The sequence below is a fragment of the Phyllostomus discolor genome, chromosome 6 (genome assembly GCF_004126475.2).
Source record: "Phyllostomus discolor isolate MPI-MPIP mPhyDis1 chromosome 6, mPhyDis1.pri.v3, whole genome shotgun sequence".
NCBI lineage: Eukaryota > Metazoa > Chordata > Mammalia > Chiroptera > Phyllostomidae > Phyllostomus > Phyllostomus discolor.
In genome coordinates this window covers 90,072,913-90,093,917 of record NC_040908.2, presented here as the reverse complement: position 1 = coordinate 90,093,917, position 21,005 = coordinate 90,072,913, and the positions used below count along the sequence as shown (strand labels likewise).

Sequence of the window (21,005 nt, the reverse complement as noted above, 5' to 3'; positions counted from 1 at the left end):
TTTTGTTGCAGGCAAAATTCCCTCAGGATGGTTTGGAACTAGGCTTCTAGGGAGGAACGCTGTGTCCAGTAGGAGTTATGGAATAGGAAGGGTCAGTCATATAAGGCCTCAAAAGGACTAAATGTTAGCCGAGCCTTGGGGCCTACTCTAGCCTGGAGTAAGGCTGTTGGTAGAGACGCCTTCCAGTTGAGAGATGTTTCCTGAGTAATTTTTCTTTACAAATTTAAAACTTCAATAGACTTCTACAACTTTCACAAACCTTTCTACAGCTTTAACAAACTTTTTTATCCATTCAGAAATAACCGTCTTTAGAAGAACTCGCTTTCAGTTCTGACCCTTTGAAATTGCATCTCCATTCTTTATGCCTTCTATTACTAAAGTCATACAATTTCTTTCCAACTTAATTTGAACTTTTAACTCCTAGAAATCTCAATTTCCAATGATGACCAAAAAGTAAGCAACCAGCATTCTGTAGATTGACTTTTATGAACACATTTTATTGTTGCTGAACAGCAAGTGGGGTCCTGCTGCCCACAGCCACCCTCTAGGCAAAATTCTGGAGGCAAAGGTTTGGTGATAAAGGAAAGGAATTTTTATTCAAAAACTACACAGTTTTGGAATAACAGCTTTCCATATGCATTAGTCACTTAAGCCCATCACTTAAGGCTAAACTCTTTTTTTTTTAAAGATTTTATTATTTTTGTGTTTTTAGACAGAGGGGAAGGGAAGGAGAAAGAGAGGGAGAGAAACATCAATATGTGGTTGCCTCTCACATGCTCCCTATTAGGGACGTGGCCCGAAACCCAGGCATGTGTCCTGACTGGGAATTGAACCTGCAACTCTTTAGTTTGCAGGCTGGTGCTCATTCCACTGATCCACACCAGCCAGGGCTCTTTAACTCTTTAGTTACAGTTTCAATCACTTAAACCTATCAATTAATGCTAAACTCTTTCACACCTGAGTTCTCCTATCATTTTCTCTGTTTTTAATTATCTTATTTCTATAGGATTAATTTACAAACTAAAACAACATAAGATACAAAAGCTACACAATGGAAGAATGACAGGCTTCTGCCTCAGAACTCTTCCCCTCTGGAACACCCAAAGCATAATAACCCTGATACCTTGTCTTGCAGCGTTTCAAGTCTGGGCAGGTTCACACAGGATTGGGGCAGGTGGAAGAAAATTCACGGAGTTGTGGGGATGCCCCTTTTCAAGGATGAGGTGATACATGCCTGCTGTAAGCTGTGTGCCACTCTGTGGGAAGTCCCGATTCCCTTATATACTAAATGCATACAAAGCTGGCAGGGTGCCAAGATATTATATAATAGAGCATGGTTCTGCACATGCAGTCCCAAACTCAAGGTTATATGAATACTCCTCAATCATACTTGCCCAGACATCCAGGTAAGGGAGCCTGACTGACTCTATTTTCCCTACAGTCCACCCCTTCAGTGTTCTTCACTGTGCAATCTATGTGAGGGTGTCTTCTGCAAGGGTCCATTGGTGAGGAGGGCAGAGCCCTACACCCAGATGCTGCAACAGCTGTACAAACTGCAATAGCAAGCAACCGAAACACAACCGCTGCCACCGAAGACACACTGACCCCCTGCCATTCAGTGGTTACGGATGTCCACCCTTCCTGCAGGGGATCACCTGTCCAGTGTTTGATAGTATGGGTCTCAGAAGCTAATGCCCGTGGAGCTTGGCTAACATTGTGATGGACATCTGGAATGCACACACAGCATTCGGCTCCAGCTAGGGCACATACCCAGCCTTGTGATGCAGTGAGTGTATCTAAGGCCATACGATTTTATAGGGCAACTTTTCTCAATACACTTCGTTATTTACGAGGCTCAAGGAATCCTGTGCTGCATTCAACACATGAGCAGTGAGCAAAGCCAAAGCAGTTATCTCAGTCTCAGTGACTGTAGAAGTAGCTTGAGGAGAAGAAACAGCTAATGGATAATACCACCAGGGAGTATGCTATCCCCAGTGTTGTGCCTTAAACACTTCCCAATTGGTTGGCTGGATTGCAAGTGCTTTCTGAACTGGAGCAGGCAAATAGGGCCATCCCCAGGTAATGGCCAGTCCAATTTCCAGGTAGGTGTGTGGCATATGAGCCACACACCCAGAGGGCCCCAGTGGGAACTGCAGCCCATGCATCATCTTGCGCCTCTCAGTCATGCTTCAGAGCCTGAGTCTGACACAGGCCTGTTGGAGTCTAGTCCACTTGGGCTTGTCCTTTGAGGTTCTCAGTACAAAGGGGAGCTGGTTCTGCCAGCCCCACAGCCTCAGCTGTGAGCCACCCTGAGCCCTCCCATATGGAGTAGCTGATGACCCGTAGCAGCCTGGGCCAGTCATACCACTGCTTTGCCCCAGCGTAGATGTCAATCCAGGTCTCATTCCACAAGGGATGTGCACTGTTCCACTGGTGGTGTAACCAAGACCAATTTGAGACAGAAGCTGGAGAGATGTGCCGTGGGAGGCCGGCCGATGTGCTCCAGGAAAGTTCAGTGCAGACCCAGCATGCTGATTGGTTAGCCTCTGAGGCATAGGCATGTACCCAGTCCTCTAAGGGCTTTGCACCCTAGGGGCGAAAAGACAAAGCAGTTACTGGAACTCACATTGGCAAATCATGACCCTCAGGCAATAGAGAAGCAAGTTTTTGGTCAGCCAATAAGACAGTGGCTGGCAGAGGGCTCTTCCTGGACGTGAATACCATACCTTCCCATGCCTCAACTGGGGTTCAGCATTTATTTGCAACAACAGTGGAGGACTCATAATGGTCCATAGGGATATCATGGAGGTGCCATGGAGAAGCATTTTATGGTCTGCTGGCTGTGGGTATATTACCCGCAAGATTCAGGGCCAGGTCTCAAGCACCGAGGGCACTATTTACAAGTTCCCCTCCACCCCTTGTCCCCAAGGGGCAACAAGAGCCACCCAGCACATGTGAGGGGCTTTTATTTCCCAAGGCCACGTCCAAGTGGCCATTTGCCCTTGCTCTAGGCCCTCAGGGGTGGGCAAGAGAATATTCCCCTGTTTTCCCATGCCTGGTTTCAGGAAGGCATCCTTAGCCTGTACCTGCAGCTGAATTTGAGCTGCAGTCTGGTGGAATGATGCTTCCACCAGAGCTGGGTCCCTCCTCTGACTCCCCTCGTTTAGAATCTGGAGGACAGTCCACAAGCGTTTCATCCACTCCCCCAGCATGGGGGTGGGTGCTGTGGCTTGCAGGCCCTGCTTTAAGAGACCATTGTACCGTTCAGTCATCCAGGCAGCTTGGGGGTAATAGGCCACATGGAACTTTTAGTCAGTCTGCATGTCTTGGTCCCACTGTTGCACCAGGGCTCCTGCAAAATGTGTGCCCCGATCACTTTCAATGCTCAAGGGCTGCCCGTAAGCAGCGCATAAGCACTCCAGTGCAGCAATCACAGTTTTCTAATCTGGGTGGCGTGCGGGGTATGCTGTTGAAAGTCCAGTAGCTGTGCCCACACATGTGATTGCATACCTGTACCCCTCTGAACTAGGAAGGGGCCTGATCATGTCAACCTGCCACTGGGTCAGTGGGGCCTGTCCCCACACCACCTGCCCAGTAGTTCCCACAGACCTCTGAGGATGCTCTTGTGAGGAGACAACACACAAACTTCCTTTACCTCTGCTAAGGTGTCAGGTAACTGCCAAGCTTTTATAGTAGACCACAATGTCTTCTGCCCAGCATGTAAGAGGTGACAGTGTGGCCACTGGGTGACATCTGTTTCTGATGGGCCAGCAGGAACCGTTTCTAGCCACCACACCTTGGCTGGCTTGTCAGCTGCCTCATTCCCTGGGGAGGCAAGGGGTGCAAGCCCTATCACATGATAGACAGCAATTTGTTTCTGGTGGCCTAATTCCCAGAGGTCTTGCCACAAGGCCTGCCCCCATAATGGTCTGTGCATAACCATCCATTTATTTGTATGCCAGGTAATCCATAATGTTAGCCCTCAGTATACTGCCCAACTATCTGTGCAGATAGTCAGGGGAGGGGCTTCACTGGATGCCACGAGCCACAAGGCTCTCAGTTCTGCCCACTGGCTACTCTGTAGGTCTCCTCTAGTGTCAAACCGATCATGTCTGTTTCTGTTGAATTACCACAGCAGTCCATGCAGCAGGCTGGCCCCTGCTGGACTCATCAGTGTACTATGCATCTGAGGGAATAAGTGCCTGCCCTTGCTGGAAGGGACTAGCTTCCATTTATTCTATGGGGGCAGGAGCAGTGGATTTTTCATCTACATAGGTAACAGGGTCCAACACTTCCTGCAACTTGGCCTGTAGGGATCTAGTTGACAGAGTACTTTTTTGTTGCAGGTAAGTCCCCTGCTTAGCTAATGTGGTGTCTGAGCCATCCCACTGCGAGGCGAGGCTGTCTGGTCTTGTGCCAACCTTGCAATGGGATATGTGGTTTTTATTGTCATGGGGAGTCCCTAGTGTGGCCTCTGTGGCCAAAAGGGCAGCACACACCGCTGCCAGTTGCTTTTCAGTCAGGGGTACTGTACTTCTCCTTTCAGTAGTTGGGACCAGAGACCCAGAGGTTGATGTAGCCGTTCTGATCCCTGCCGAAGACTCCACCCAAAGTCCTCCTGTGTCACATGCACATCTAGCTCACAGGGTCCAGAGCATGCAAGGCCTGGGCGTGCTTAATGATGCGCTTCACTCCTTGGAACACTTGTTCTAAGGTTGGGGTCCAGTCCCATTTCACTCCCTTTTTTACCAAAGTGTACAAGGGGCAAACAACTTGATCAGGGTGGGGCACGGACACTTTTCAGTACTCAGCAGGCCCAAAAATGTCTGGAGCTGTTTCACAGGGGCAGGGGTAGGATACACCTGGATTTTATCTGTCACCGCAGCAAGGATGACTTTTGTGTTACCTGACAAGACAACCCCCAAGAATTTGACAGTCCAGGCCCTTGCACTTTGACCTCGCTGACGGCCCAGCCACATGATTTTGGGTGTGACGGCACTTGTGGCACTGCCTTCTCTAACTCTGCAAGAGAATCACTGGTCAGGAAGACATCATCAATGTAATGGGGCAGGTGTGGCTTTGAAGGCCATGGCCACTTAGCCAGGTCTTCCACAGCAAGCTCGCTGCAGTTAGTTGGGCTGTGCAAGTCCCCTTGAGGGAGCACTGTAAAGGTGCCTTGTCGGCCCTCCCATGTGAAGGCAAACTGACCATGACACTCCAGAGCAGTATCAATGGAGGAAAATGCATTTGCTAGATCAGCCACAAAGTGGTAAGTTCCCAGCTCATTGGTTAATTGGTCCATCAAGTCCACCACAGAGGGGACCACTGCATGCACTGGGGGAATGACATTGAGCTCCTGGTAGTCTACCATTATTCTCCATGTGCCATCTGGTTTTCTCACTGGCCACATGGGGGAGTTAAAGAGACTGTGAGCGGCCCTAATTACCCCCACCTTTTCCAACTCCCCTATAGTAGTTGTGATCTCTTCATGTCCTCTGGACAGCCGGTAGTACTTCACTACCATCACCCATCAGGGATGGCAACTGGACAGGGGGATGCCCAGCATGTCCCTGCATAATGGCTTTTACCACTCGCACTCTCAGGCAGAACTCTCCTGCAGTGATGCGTAGCCCCAGTCCTTGGAGCTCATCAATACCCAGGATATACTCAGGAATGGGGGACACATAAATAGTATATTCACAGGGGGCCAGTTGCCCAGTACCTAGGGACAGCTGCATGGCCTTCAGCTTCACACTGTACCCCACCCCCCACCCTGTAACCATAGATAGAGGCCTCAGGCCCCAGAAATTTCTCAGGGTTACCATACAGGAGAGTACATTCTGCCCTTGTGTCTACTAGAGCCAGGACTTGCTGAACATCTTTAGGGGACCAATGGAGAGCCAATTCTACATGCTGCCTCTGGTCCCCGGCCGAGCCCCGTCCAACCCCTGTAGGTGAGTTCCTGGGCCTTCCCCCTATTCAGATGTCCAAAGGATATCTCCTCCCTCTTCTTGGGAGGTTGGCACAGCCAGGTGGTCTTCCAGCCAGACTGGATGGGCCTCTCAGGTCACATCCCCAGGTTTTCTCCTCACCACCGCCGCCTTCTGGGTCCGCAGGAAACGTCGGTCAGTTCACCACTGTTTCCAGAGTTCTAATAAGTAGGCATTTGGCTTCCTATCAATCTTATTTCCATCTCACAGTAAGAGTTCTTGGAGAAGACTGGATATTTGCATTTGGAAAATGTAGGGGAAGAAAAGCAAGCCCTTCCTAGAGTGACTTTGGTTTCATAAAGCCAATTATCTGTAAGTCTTTTAAGATGAATAGAGGAAGTTTTGGAAAGGTAAAAGATTTGGTGGGCTTTGATGGTCTGGAGCCACACCTCTGGCCCCGTAAAGACTTCGTTTGTAAACAAAGGTAGTTATTTGAAATACCTGAACAGTTGGGTCACTGCTCAAAAGTTTGTAAAGGGTTTGGCCAGGAACCCCGTGATCCTGTATTGCCAGGTCGATTTGGCATTCCCATGAAGGAGTAAGTGTTAGGGTGGTTGGTGACATGGCTGTGAAAGAATTCACAAAGAACAAAAGGCAGCGAGCGAAGTTTTGCTCACTTTCTAAGAGGGGGAAAGTGGCATGGTGAGGAGAGGTATACCAGCAGCAAAACTAGAGGCTTTGAGTTTAATTGGATTGTAGTTGGATTATGAAAGGGAGGGTGTGTTGCTGTTGTGTCGCCCCTGGGCTGTTAGAGATGTTGCAACGTAGGAGGTTTTGGGTGGTTTTTGCATAAGGTACAGTTTGTTCCATTGTTAACTTCTGCCTACCTCTGTGGGAAGTGGTAAGTTATATTCTGTTCTTGTTTTACAGTAGTTCCCAGTCCTGGGGTCATATGCTCAGAAGAGTAAAATGGCAGTCATTTTTAACAAGATCATAGGCCTGCTGGGCAAACGGTGCCAAGACAGCAAGTGGTACAGACTTTGTCCTTACAGTAAGGGTATCTGAGTGATTCCTAGCTCGCACGACTGACATTTGAAGTGGGGGCCTTGATATAGGGCTGTCCCCTGTAATTATTCTAGTTCCTAATAATTGAAGGAGGTCGCTTCTGAGTAGAGAGGTAAGACACTCTGGGATTATAAGAAAAGAATGAGTGACGTAATATCTGTCCCAGAGACAGCCCAAAGGAATGGTGAAGTTTTTGGCTGTAGGCTTTCTGGCTACTCCTAAGACAGTGCAGGACTATGAGGAAAGGGGTCTGGAAAAGACAGTAAGGATAGAGTAGGTGGCCCCAGTATCCAGTCAGAAAGTTATTGTTCATGGAGGGGTGGGTGGGCTGGAATGGGAGTAAAAGGCAGAAAACTGTACTTGAACAATTAAAATTTAAAAAAAATACCCCCCCTAAAAAAAAGTTAGTTATTGTTCTCCCTGCCATGTGTTGTTAACTCTAGGCTCCAGTCCAGTAATGGTGACCTCTTGAGGCAGGGCCAGCTGGAGTGAGCAACCTCAGTCCTGTGCCACCATCTGCAAGGCAACTGCGCACTCGGGCCCAAGAGTCCACTGACCTAAGGGACAGAGAGCCTCCCAGTGGCTTGCCTTCTTGCACTTACAGAATGGTGCCTGAGGTAGCTTATTATGATTTGGACATTCCTTAGCCCAGTGCCCCACCTTCTGGCACACTTGACACTTGGTGTCCTGGGTGGTGGACTTGGAGGGGCCTCTGGAGTGTGGCTATGATTGTCCCTCAAGAGCAGCTAGAATTTGGGCATACCAAGTCTCCTTCCTTTTCTCCTTCTCCTGAGCCCTGGCCTCCCTCTCCTGGTCCCAGTTGTGATAGACTGCATTGGCCATAGTTAACATTTTGTCCAAGGAAACTGGTTTCCTGAATGAGCTTTTGTAACTTTCTCCTAATATCAGAGGCTGATTGAGTTAAAAGTTTGTCTGTTAGTGTTACCTGGCCCTCATATGTCTCTAAATCTAGATTGGTGTGCTTGATGATCTTAGTTTTTCCAGAAATATGGTGGGGTTTCTCACCCGGACCCTCACTAATGGCAGAGACCTTGGAATAGGTTCATGCAGAGTAGGAAATGATTCCTTTCCCACTTCTAGGAAGAGCTGTTATAGTCCCATTCAGGATCCATTGGTGGGACTGCAGTTTCTTCTATGAGATATTTGCTATCTGATAAAGGTAAGTTAGCAAATTTTCTGGCCTCCTTTAGTACTGTCTACTGCTTAGTATCTGATAGGGTCTACCCTAGAAAACCATAACATCCTTCCAGGTTAACTCATAAGCCAAGATGAGGTGTTGAAAAGCTTCTATTTATTTATCTGGGTTGTCAGCATAGTTTCCTAAATTGGTTTTAATTTGCCTAAGCTCGACAAGAGAATGGGGTTTGTGGATTAACTAGGGACTGAATTTAGTAGCACTTTCTACTAAAGGTTAGAGCCTTGTGGATGGGGAAGGCTTAGGGGGAGAGGAAGTAGGGCCTGTTGGTTGGGCTGGGGGCCCTAGGTATGGGGGCAGTAAAGAAGACAGTGGGAGGTATTTCTACAGCTGGAGTAGGCTCTGAAGAGGTCTGGGAATTGGAGGAAAAGTCATTGGGTGAAATAGTACTGGGAGTAAGCTTCCACTCATGACATAAATCTCCACAACCCCTTAGATAACAGAAGGCCTGTTTGTGAAATTTTGGACCATTTACCAAGCTGTTTGCAAAAAAGGTCAAGCTGTATAAAATTGTATTCTAATTTAAGGTCCCATTGAATGGTCAAACCTCCCCATCCCTTAGCCGATATTGAGGCCAAGCAGTGTTGCAGAAAAATATAAGTTGACTTTTCTTCAGGATTTGGGGATCAAACTGAGGCCAACTGGAAAGGATACATTCTAAAGGGGTGCCAGCAGGAATGGATTCTTGGTTTCCCATCTGGAAGGGAGAGATACCGAGAGAGCCCAGTATCCTGGGGTCTAATTTGAGGGTTTTGGCGTCCCAAAACTCAGGGATCTGGACCTAAGCATCCAGAGACCCTGGGATCTAAAACGGATGTCTCCACTGTGGATAGAGTGGAGGCAGAGGCAAGTCTGCTCCTTCCTTCCTAAGGTAGGAAGAGTCTTGGCAGTTCCCATGTACTGGGAGTCGCAAAGGTGCGATAAAGGGTGGGAGCCAGAGGCTTAACCAGGGATTGAGGAGGAAATTACAGAGGGCTAAAGGGAAAATAGGAAGAGTGGAGTCATGCAGAGCCTAAGTACCTGAGTAGTGGAGGTGAGGGCTGTGCTCCCATTGTATTTGACCTGCTTACAGGAGGCATTTTACAAGCTGGATTTCTCTAAAAGTTGTAACGCTGGTATGCTGGTAATGGTACAAGTGAGTTATTAATCAGGTGTCCTGATAGGATTGTAGGTCTAAATCGTACGGACTAATCCAGTACCAGTGATTCTCAGAATGGATAAGTACTCTCCAGGACCAATAGTCTGTCTGGACTGGCCCAGTCTCATGGGTCCTCGGGTCTTAAACAGAGGAGATGTCTGAGGAGGAGGGGGATCCCTGTCTCAGTAAAAAATCAGAGGGGCAGGTTGCAAACCTGAATTTGTTCCCTCTGCCTCTTGAAGGCACACGAAGGACACATTTGTGTCAACTTGTTGGCCCTTTCAAGATACTTTTGGAAGTGGGCCTCATTCAGAAAGTGTGCAGGACGCCCCTGAGGAGTTACGTGCAAAAGGTCCCTTGTTCCCACATGATATGGGCATGATAGGGCTGAGCCCATTTTGAAATGCAGGGCTCAGAGCAGACAGGTAGTCTAAGAACATGGGATTCAATGTAGTGGACGAACATTAGGTGGGTCCACAGCTGGCCACAGAGTATCAGGAATTGTCTCTTGATAGCCTCTGGCCAATGGTGGTATAAGCAGTGTTTACAGAGGCAAGAGAGGGGAGGGATAGGGTTGTCATCCATGGTATAGTATCTTGTGAATGCACAATCTAGAGGAGCATGGCCATCATTTGGCAAGAGAGCAGGCCCATCAGCCTCCCTGCCTGCAGGATAAGCAGAGAGGGTAGAGGAGTAGGGTGGCCGAAAGGCAACAGGAAAAGCTAGACCTAACAGGAAAGATGAGGACTTATGAGTATGGCTGATTGAACGAGAAGGCATGGTTCAAAGAAACAAGCTTAGAAGGGACAGAATTTTCTGCTGAAGGTTAAAATCTCGCCTTCTCTCGAGAATGAAACCTAAGTAGAGGAGTGCTGTAGGGGTGGGAGCGTGATTGCTGTTACAATGTTCTTTGTTGCGTGCACGCTGCTTGTGGCAGCGTCCTAGTGTGTCTTCCCCAGTCCATGACCAGCTTACCCTTTCACGGGAGTCTTCTAGTGGCGAGCACCCTAGTGGCTTTTATTTTTTTGAAGGTTTATAGTGTATTTTATTTCTTTTTGGGTTGCAGCTGTCTCCTTCATAACCTACCACTCCTAAGATGGTTTAATAAGACACACTTCTCTGCCATCACCTTCTGAGATGTTTTATTCAGTAGTCATTATTTGGATGGAGAGCTGATTTTGTTTTAAAGTCTGTTTTTAGGTGCATACTTTGGGGCATGGGCAGCTGGAATTGTGGCAAGAAAACCGTTGTGTAAAATTTCGTCAGATCTTTGATATTCAGACTTGTTTCAATAAGTGATTTTTTCCTGCGTCTAAGAATTTAACATGCATTGTGTATCCAGTAGTTCAATCTAATTTTGTCTGATATCCAGGGTCAATTGAAAGGTTGTTGTTCCTGTTCAGCCCACCTCCCAAGACACCTGGATGAGCTGGAGCCAGCCACCCTGCCTACTAGAACTAGTAGGTATAGTTGGCTGTGAAGAGTGAGTGGTGTGCAGCACAGGAAGAGCCCATGGGAGCATACTTGCCTTGGGCTGCCTGGAAGTTAGCCGTGGCCTGCTTCACAAAGGCCGGCTGTGTCGCCTTCTTGTTTGCAGCCTTGCCACCCTAGGCAGCCAGTGCACTGGCCTGCAGGGCCCATCTGTAAGAGAAACTTGGTTTCCAGGGCGTTGGTAGAGGGCAGAGGTTGATAGCATTGAGGTTGAAGATAGTATTCTCTTCAGTCATGCCGCCAGTTGAAAAGCAGATGCAAATAGCTGCAGGAACAGTACAGTGGAGAGTTGTGATGGTGGCCATAGCCACTTGCTCTGGAGTATACTTCTTGGTGCAGGTGTGTTCAGGAGTCACCATATTGGGCTTTAACAGGGTGCCTTCCAGGTAAAGAGGATGGTAGTTTAGGGCCTTGTAGACAGAAGCCAGGACCAGTCTGGATGGATGTGATTTCTTTTATTCTGTAGTTGTCAGACTTCCATTCAACTCAATTTGTGACAGTTCTGAGTGATGGTTGTTCTATATTTTAGTTGTAATTTTGATGTGGTTGTGTGGAGGTGAGTCGTGTCTGCCCATGCTGCCATCGTGAGTGGAAGTCCCCCCAGTGGCTTTTAAATACTTGACCTGTGCCCACAGGGTGCAGCAATTTCTGGAGAGGGAGAGAGCAAGATATTCTCAGCAGAATCAGAAATGGTAGGCCTGCCATCTGACCAGGAAGAGGGCCCAGGCAACGTAAAAGGGTATGAAAGGATCAAGGATCCATGGTGATGTGGCGAAAGGAAAATTGTAATGGAAGAACTTACACTATCCAGCGATCTGAGTCACACCACTAAAAGATGTTCCTGGAGTTCCATTCTTCTCACTGATGCAGTAAAGAATTACAGCAAGATGAAAGTGAATGAGTAAGAATTTTATTAGTACATCCTAAAGGGAGAGAAAAGGCCTGCTGAGAGTGGTGAGAAGGGCATGAGTCTCCCGAATCTGCCGCTTTAAGTATGTGCATGGTTGTATTAGCACAGGGGAGGGGTTCTATATTGATTGACAGATACTTTGGTGATATGACTTCAGTCTCTTCTGCACATGCCCTTTCCTATGATTCTCCTTGACTGCCCACATGGGGTGGGGTGGGTAAAACTGCAACAGAAACGTTGCTAACAAGGGCAGTTAACCGAAACTATTTCAACTGTTTGCCTTGGGTCCACAAGTGTGGTGGGCCTCCTTCCTCCTACCGCCCACTTCTAACTGCTGCCCACCAAAACGAGGTCTGCCTGTTTTGGTTACTCGAATTCGGTGGTCATTAACTAACTGTGGAAATCTGTTTGCTTTGACAGGGTTTTCAGTATTAAATGCCATTTTGTGGAATGGGACTTGATCTGTCTGGCCTTTTCATTTTTTTACCTGTAAAACAAGAATAACAGTACCACTGGCTGGTTCTACCTTTAACACAGCGATTTTCAACCGGTGTGCCACAAGAACTTGTAAAACATGCGTGACTGTATAGTCAGGGGCACTGACCTCTTTCCCCTTAGACTGTTAAATAAAAACATGACAACAGCTAACACAATAGCTGTCCGGTGTGAATGAATCAAAATTGTACCTACTTTTTGTCAGATCGGCAAAAAAATATATTATTTGGTGTCCTGCAGAATTTAGTAACTATTTTATGTGTGCCATGAGATGAAAAAGGTTGAAAATCACTGCTCTAAAACATATTCCAAATCTCTCTATTTGTATGCAGCCTCTTGTGACCTCTCTGGCACTAGCACATGAGCTCTTGCCTGGGCACCTCCTTTTTCTACTCCTGCTTCACTAAACTCAGTTCTCCACTGTGGCCCAAGTGATCAGTTTGTAACAGAAGAGCCGCCAGTGGCTTCTTATAGCACAGACCAGTACCCAGACTCCGTCCTGTGGCCTGTTGGGTCACTGCTTACTAGTCCAGCCTGAACTCAGCTCTGGCTGTGCTTTCCTGAGTGTGTGGCTCCTGCCACACTGCTCCACTCTCTGCGCTTGTTATGTGCCAACCTGGCTCCTAATTCAAGGCCTTTGTCTTAGTTTTCCCTGTCCCTCTGGTGCTCTTTCCTTAGATCTTACCAAAGTCGACTCTTTAATATTTATTTCTCAGCTCCAGTGACATGTCCAGAGAGCCCTTTTTTAACCATCCCATGTAAAATAGGCCCTCATGCTAGCTCATTATCCCATTTTGGGGCTTCATACGGTATTTACCTTCCCTGAAATGGTTTTGAGTTGCTATTCAGACTTTGTTCGAATATTTGTATAGCACATCCTGCCATCGATCTCTTCTTGGAATTCACAGCCCTGTGGAGGTCACCAAGGGTTACACAATTATGTATTCTAGGAAAAATGAGAGTGTGCACAGATAGGGTGCTGTGGATGCTGGGATGGATTTCCTCCCACCCAGAAGGCAGTACAGCTGAGCTCTCCTTGAAAGATGATTGCGCTATGATTTTCTGAGGTTTTTCGTGCATAGTAGGCACAGTGCCACGTGACAGGGCTATAGCAATAAATGAGACAGCCCTGCTCTTGGGAAGCAATGTCAACCCCATATTCACACAGTGCGAGAGGTGCTTTGAAGAAAGTAAACATGTTGAAATAAGGGAGGCCAACTTCTTTTTGGAAGCCAACTTTAAATAGAGTAGCTAGGGAGAGCTCCTCTAGGGCATGTGTCTTTTGAGCTGAGAACTAAGGAATGAAAATGAACCACCCATGAAGAGCTGAGGAAAGGCTCTTATTGGCATAGGTACACTGCAAGATCTTAAAGTGGAAATGGGTTCAGAAGAAGGAAGGGGCTGGTGTGGCTGGTGCAGCAATATTACAGAACAACATGGGGGGGCCTGGGACAATATACTATTAGTGAAAGAAACCCCCAGGTCCATTATGTCCGCCGTCTATAGGAAAGACGTCTCTCAATGCCAGAGATTCGTGAAAAGGAAAGGAAATGTTTATTTAATGCTATACAGACTTAAAGTAGTGACCTAGTGTCTTCATCAAAATCCTAAAGTCTTTTGAAACACCCACAAACATACATAGTCCTTCCTTCCCCCTTTGCCCAGTCTGGGGTACTATATCTCAGGAAAGGAAATAGAAGTCCTTGACTCAGGCAGCCCTTGGTTCTTCCCAGTAATCCATATTGGCTGGGAGACCTTCCTCCGTTCCTGGCACCCTCAGCTGTGTCACTGGGATCTCTGCTAAAGCCGAGTGGTTGTTCCTCCTACTAATGCTGCGGGGGTCCCCACTCTGCCAAAGGCACGTGGTCCTCTCTCCACCGCTCCAGCTGTGTGGTCCTCTCACCCCCAGGGCCACGGGAGTCCAAAACCGCATGGTTCTCTCTCCTCAGTGGCTGTGAGGAGGGGGAAGTCACCACTCTGCCAAAGCCGAGTAGCGATTCTCTGCTAAATCCGCATGGTGATTCCCTCTCACAGGGCTGCAGGAGTCTACACTGCCAAATCTGCGTGGTTCTCCCCCAATGGCTGCCTTGTCTGGGTTTAAATCCCTGAGCCAATCTTCCTCTGCAGTCCCATTTCTGACTCCTCCTACACTCAGCTACAACTGCCAGCACTCTCAAAGCCTTCCAGCTTTACTGGACTGCCATCGTGAGTCTGGGCAGGCATGCCCCATGTCCTGGAGCCAATCTTCTCCAAGCTCCCACGCAGTCGCTGTGACTCGCTGTAACTCGGGGGACCTGCCCCCCAGTTACGTCTTGGTGGGGAAGTTACTTCCATTGCCCTGGCTCAGAGTGTGGCCACAGCTATTTAACATATCTATGTAACCAGTCAAAAGTTATAGATATGTTAAATGACCACACCAGAGGTTTCTGCAAGGCTGTTACTATGAGAAACAGGTCTCAATGGCCCTGCTCCATTTGTCCCTTCTCCCAACCCACACCTGGGGGTGGTGGTGAGGACATCCTAAAATCTCCTGGACACCTTGAGTTCTGGGCCCTATTCCAAATCCCTATTTGGGGTCCCCCTCTTGGCTGTACCCTGTTACAGCAAGAATGACATGACCTTGGAAAGAAAATCAGGTGTCAGATCACGCAAGGTCTTGTAGGTTAAGGGGAGGAGTCTGGATAGTATTCCAAGGGCAATGGAAAGCCATCAAAGGATTTTAATCAGGGGATTAATGAGTAATGTGATCCAGTTTACATTTTAAAAACTGGATGGACTGGAAGGAAAGTCAGGAAGTAGGAAATGAAGTAGAAGTCCCTTATAGTAGCAGGAGGTGGTGGCTGGAACTGATGGCAGTAGTGGGTATGAAGCCAAGTGGAAGAATTCAGGTATATTTTGGACACAGTATTGATAGTATTTATGATGGGGTATCTGGGTTTGTTTTAAGGAAAGATGAAGGGTGAGTCCTAAGATTTTTGGCTTGAGCACCCGGGTAAATTGTGATACAATGTTCTGAGGTGGGAAATACTGGGATGAGACTAGTTTTCTAGGGGTGGAAATTAAGAGCCATGATGTGGTCATTAAATTGAAACTACTATTAAAAAAAATTAAAAAAAATATAAAAAATAAATTGAAGCTATTAAGTCAACACTTAAATATACAAGGTTTGTTCAGAAGGTGTCCAGCCATGTAATATGAAAAATAGAGACATTTATTGAAGAAGATACAAGATACAAGAAACATTGTACAATGATGCCTCAGTCCCCTTCCAAGCAGGCACGTTGGGACCTCACACAGTTCTCCCAATCACCATCAGCTGCCCTGTCATATTTTCTTGAATCTCATCATCAGTCTGAAATCTCTTCCCTTTCAAAGGTGATTTTAGTTTTGAGAAAAGCCAGAAGTCACAGGCGCCAAATCTGGGTTATGGTGGGCTGAGTCACCTGGGTGATTTGGTGTTTTGTCAAAAAACTGCATGAGACGTGATGCATGAGTGGGCATGTTGTCTTGATGAAGCTGCCAATTACCATTTGTCCATAGCTGCGGCCTCCTGAATCATCCAAATAATTTTCTTTGAGGAATGTTCATGCTTAAAGCAAAATTTGATGAAGACTTATTGCTGTACTTGCTCAGTCATTTTGAATGCCACTGCCATAGTACACCTGCTCACTCATCAGTGTCTAGTGCCCCCATTGACTAGTACACTGAAGTCATCATTGTTCATGCATGCTCATTCCAGCCCTCTCTCCTTGGCTGCCTGGTTACATCCATGTCTTGAAAACTATTCACGTTATATTAAAAAAGGCTGGACTTTTTCTGGACAGACCTCAAATGAGCCTGGAGGTGAATTGAGAGGACATAAATGCTGTTTAAAGCCATGGGACTAGATATGGTTGAGGAGACAGTGAAGTTGCAAAGTTAAGGGCCTAGGACAAAGTCCTGAGACATTCCAGCACTTAGAGGTTGGAAGGGGGAGGATGAGACAGCAAAGGAGACAGAAAAATAACTAGGGAGGTATGAGGGGAACCTCAAGATTGTACTAAAATAGAAGCCAAGAAAGGGGAAGGTTTGCACAGTGGCTTACACATACTACCTCATTTCATTCTCACAACAGCCCACGAGGGTATTTGGAAAAACCAAGGTAAACCCTGGCTCTTAACTACTGTGCAAAATTCCTAAAGAAGAAAAGTGAAGCCCTGGCTGGTGTAGCTCAGTGGATTGAGTGCGGGCTGGGAACCAAAGTGTCCCAGGTTCGATTCCCAGCCAGGGTACATTCCTGGGTTGCAGGCCATAACCCCCAGCAACTGCACATTGATGTTTCTCTCTCTCTCTCTCTCTCTCTCTCTCTCTCTCCCCCCCTCCCTCCCTTCCCTCTCTAAAAAAATAAATAAATAAAATCTTTAAAAAAAAAAAAAGAAGAAAAGTGAGACCCAATGTTGCCAGGAATTAATTATGGTATTTATTGTGTGTTGCTACACCTTGCTCAGAGTCAACAGTAGTATAGATAAAAGCCACATTGGAGGGGGTTGAACAGCAAACTGGAGGCGAGGACAAGGAAACAGACAGGGGAGAACTTACATTGTGCAAGGGAGCTAAGAAATGAGGTGAAAGTTCACTGGAAATGTGGGTTCAAGGACATTGGTTTGTTAGGTAAGAGAAACCAGAGCCTGTTTGTATGCTTGTGGAACGATCTGGAGCAAAGGGGATGAATGATGTAGGGGAGAGGGAAGGGATCACTGAAAATGTGGCACCTTCAGGCAACTGGAGGTGGCATCCAGAGCAGATATATCAACAGAAGAGTTGATATTGCTGAAAAGGCCTTTTGATTGCTAGGAATAACATGCCATTTCAAACTACCTAAGTATAAAATTACATTTTTGAAGATATGTAACAGGCAAGCTCTTGGACATGCAAGGAGACAAAATAAAGTACAGCTGACTTTGCAGAAAACCCGTATAGAAGATCATTAAGCAGAGACTCTTTTTTAAAAAATATTTTATTTATTAATTTTTTAGAGAGCAGGAAAGGGAGGGAGAAAAAGAGAGAGAGAAACGTCCTTGTGTGGTTGCCTCTCACACTCCCCCTCCTAGGGACCTGGCCTGCAGCCCAGACACGTGCCCTGACTGGGAATTGAACCTGCGACCCTTTGATTTGCAGGCCGGTGCTCAATTCACTGAGCCACACCAGCCAGGTCTGAGGCTCTTCTTCTGTCTCTTGTGCCATGGACATTTTCCTCCTCTGAGTGTGTATATTCCATTCCTTTGCTTCTCTGCTTACTCAAGACTTTTTGCTGTAGCCTCTGCTTTGACATGGCCTTTGCTTGCCATGGTGCTGACTAGCGCCCACCCTAGTGACCTTTCAGTTCAAGTGCTTGTCATCATCCAGTTGACCCAGTCTTTCAGGGAGTCACCGAGGCTCAAAGTCCATTCTGTTCTTGGTCCTGTCAGCTCTAGCCAATGGGAGGAGGGTGGGAGTCACGTTGCATGTGCTTAGGGCTGTCCATTAAAAATCTCTTTAGGTTGGATATCAGTGAGTGGCACATTTATTACAAGTAGGATCTTTTAATTCAAAATTGGTACAGATAATGTGTTAGAATCTCTCATGAAAAGTAGGTTGTATAAACAACAGCCTAAATTATATGGCATGTGAAGGTACACTTGTTTTTGCACAGCTGATACTGAGGAGTACATCCATGAAGCAGATGCACCGGGGCCTTGCCTACCCAGTACGGGCCTGTGCTGGCCTGGGCCAGTATGCACACTATCGTTTGGGTGCACGTGTACAAGTAGAGATAGAGAGGGCCGATACATTTTACTTCAAGGTCTGCACAAACAGGTTAATCTGGTACTAGCAAGTAATAGGTTGATGATCTCTATTGTGTTTATACTTGGCATATTAGAAAGATGAATTTAAACAATGTTTATAAAACTCCTGCCTGAAGCATTTAAGTGCATATTTGACATCCATTGCAGAATGCCACATGATCTTTCTCCTCTGAACCCTGGGGATGGCATACTTATTTGTCTTCCTTACAGTTCTTAACCAAATTCTGCCTCCAGAATATGTACAGATAACTTTTAACATTTCTCCTTGATAAGATTATAATGCTGCTTGAGTATAGGGACCATATGTTACAGATTTCAAATTATGCATAATGCCTTCTGTAAGGTAAGTGCAGGACCAAATAGTATTACGTGTGACAGTCCCCTCTCCCTTACAAAGGCTGTAGAGGCATCTCTTCAGAATAGGGGCTCCACTGAATATTGTGATACTTTTCACTCAAATCAGGACTAAGTTATTTCTTACAGCAAAGTTATATGAACTTTCTACATAAAAGTGACTTTTTTTAAACCATATTAACATTGGAAAAAAGATTCCCTGAAGTAAATTCTGTTCTTCCATTACCAAGCAAAACATGCTGCCTTTAAGCTGCCATTTCATGATTTATTCTCATGTGAATGCTTTATACAAGCCAGTTTTGTGGGAGTGCCTTCTGGTTATCTCTGCTTATAACCAGTGTTTATCAAAAATACCTGCCTTTTGTCTGTGCTTTTCAGTTTATTGTTTGCATTGAGTCAGGACAAAGCTTGTTTAATCTGTGAAAAGCTAAGTTCTTTGGTCAGTTTAAAGTTTTCAGATTTTGTATACTCTTACTCTGTGAGATATGTTTGTATATAATTATCAACAAGATTAAGTTCTAAATATGGGCTGTCATATTTGAATAGTTATTTTTTTGTTTTTTTTTTCAAAAGATTGTATTTATTTATTTAGAGAGTGGGGAAATAAAGGAGGGAGAAGGAAAGGGAGAGAAACACTGATGTGTGAGAGAAACATTGACTGGTTGCCTCTCACATGGCCCCAACCAGGGACCTGGCCCATAACCCAGGCATGTATCTCAACTGGGAATCAAACAGGAGACCTTTTGGTTCACAGGCTGGTGCTAAATCCACTGAGCCACACCAGCCAGGGCTGAACAGTTATGCTTTCTGACATCAGAGGACAAAAAATTTTCTTTGTTCTTTGTGCTATAAATTGTCCAGCTTCAGAGTAATTAGGTCTCTGAACTGTAACCTGCATTTTTAGAATTTGTCCTTGTTGGTGTTTGTTCCTAAGAACAGTGTGGGAGAAACTGAGATACAGGGGCAAGATATTTACTCTTTTCTTTCTTAAGAAAGAATTTATCTCTTAATATAGACTGTATTTATGTGAGGTGTGTTTTCCTTGCATAAAACAGAGATAATTGTTAGGAGTGGATGGGGAGAGGTAGCAAGTTTTACTTAAATATCTTTTGAAGCCTTGAGGATATTTTCTTTTAAAAAAAGATTTTATTTATTTACTTTTAGAGAGGGGAAGGGAGGAAGAAAGAGAGGGAGAGAAACATCAATGTGTGGTTGCCTCTTGCACACCTTCTACTGAGGTCCTGGCATGCAACCCAGGCATGTGCCCTGACTGGGAAACGAACTGGCAACCCCTTGGTTCACAGGCTGGCACGGAATCCACTGAGCCACACCAGCGAGGGCAGATATTTTCTTGTAATTTTTAAATTGTTTAATTTAGAACTTAAAGATTAACAATTTTAAGATAAACTTACATTTCCAATGAACAGTTAGAAGAGTATATTACAAAGTAATTTTTTTTCTCAATGTAACACTGATATATGCTAACTAGAAAACTTGGAAATAAAAGTATAAAGAAGCAGAGAAGTCATCATAACCTTGTCACTGAGAAGTATAAAATGACATACATTAATATTTTTTATATCATAACATTATAAATATTTATATTACAGGAAATAAGATATGTGGAGCGAAGTTATGTATCAAAACCTCCTTTAAATGTAAGTGTAAATTTAATTACATTTTATTTAGTTTAAATTAAATATTAAAGCCTTCATGAAAGAATTTAAAGGAAATATAGTTAATAAAAATGTAGATTTTTATGATTTGTGTATATGAAAGCATCAGCTCAGGATGATGCATTGGTTAGAAATAGGTAATTATTGATATACTAACACCTAAGTTACCATAAAAAGTTTAATTTAGTGGCCTGTATAATTTCTGCTTTTTTTTCTTTGTCTACTGTAAAAGTACCTTCTCTGAAAAACTGGGCAGTATTTTTTCCTTACTCTCAGGGACCCTCATTATATTGTGTGTGACACATTCCAGAGGCCCCTTGGAGATACCAGGAGAAAGGGACCAAACAGGGCTGGGGACTGGAAAGGACGGACACAACCTGATCACCTGGTGCTTTTTTAGGGAGTCATCTCTTTGTCTCAGGAGGGCCCCGAAGATGACTCCGTAATAGCCTTCTACCAAAAATCTAAGTAACAATCATTTATTTATGAGCTTAAAATGGGAATGTTCAAGGCAAGTGTAAGGAGAGAATTGTTGCAATAGTTTTATAATATTTGAAAGCTTTCGTCTATTTTTTCTTGAATTTCATATTAATATTATCTTGTGAATCACTTAAGAAATTACGTCTCCGGCCCTGTCCCCGCCATGGAATGGCCCTCCAGGTGCTGATCACTAGTCCGGAGTTCCCTTCAGTTAGGAAGCCCTTTGGTTAGGGTTGTTTGTTAAGCAGTTAACAAGGATAAAGTTATCATCTCTTAAATTTTGACTGAGGAATAGAATTGAAATTTAAGCTTCTCATTTCAAACCTCCTATGGAGAATTGAGAAGGATCAATGCCTGTTTTGGAGTGAGTTTGTCTTAGATTTTCTATTAGATCTTAAGTCTTTACCAGCATTCAATGGATTAGT

The 21,005-nt window shown here is 45.5% G+C and overlaps 1 protein-coding gene across 3 annotated transcripts in view; it reads left to right on the top strand.

The window, feature by feature from the left end:
• The window catches only part of ACAT1 (acetyl-CoA acetyltransferase 1), a 53,258-nt gene that overhangs the window by 7,870 nt on the left and 24,383 nt on the right, over positions 1-21,005 (top strand). For all 3 annotated transcript variants that reach the window (XM_036028609.1, XM_028517315.2, XM_036028610.1), the window contains exon 2: positions 20,035-20,082. In XM_036028609.1, the coding sequence (XP_035884502.1) occupies positions 20,035-20,082 (48 nt within the window). The remainder of the gene's footprint in view (positions 1-20,034; positions 20,083-21,005) is intronic.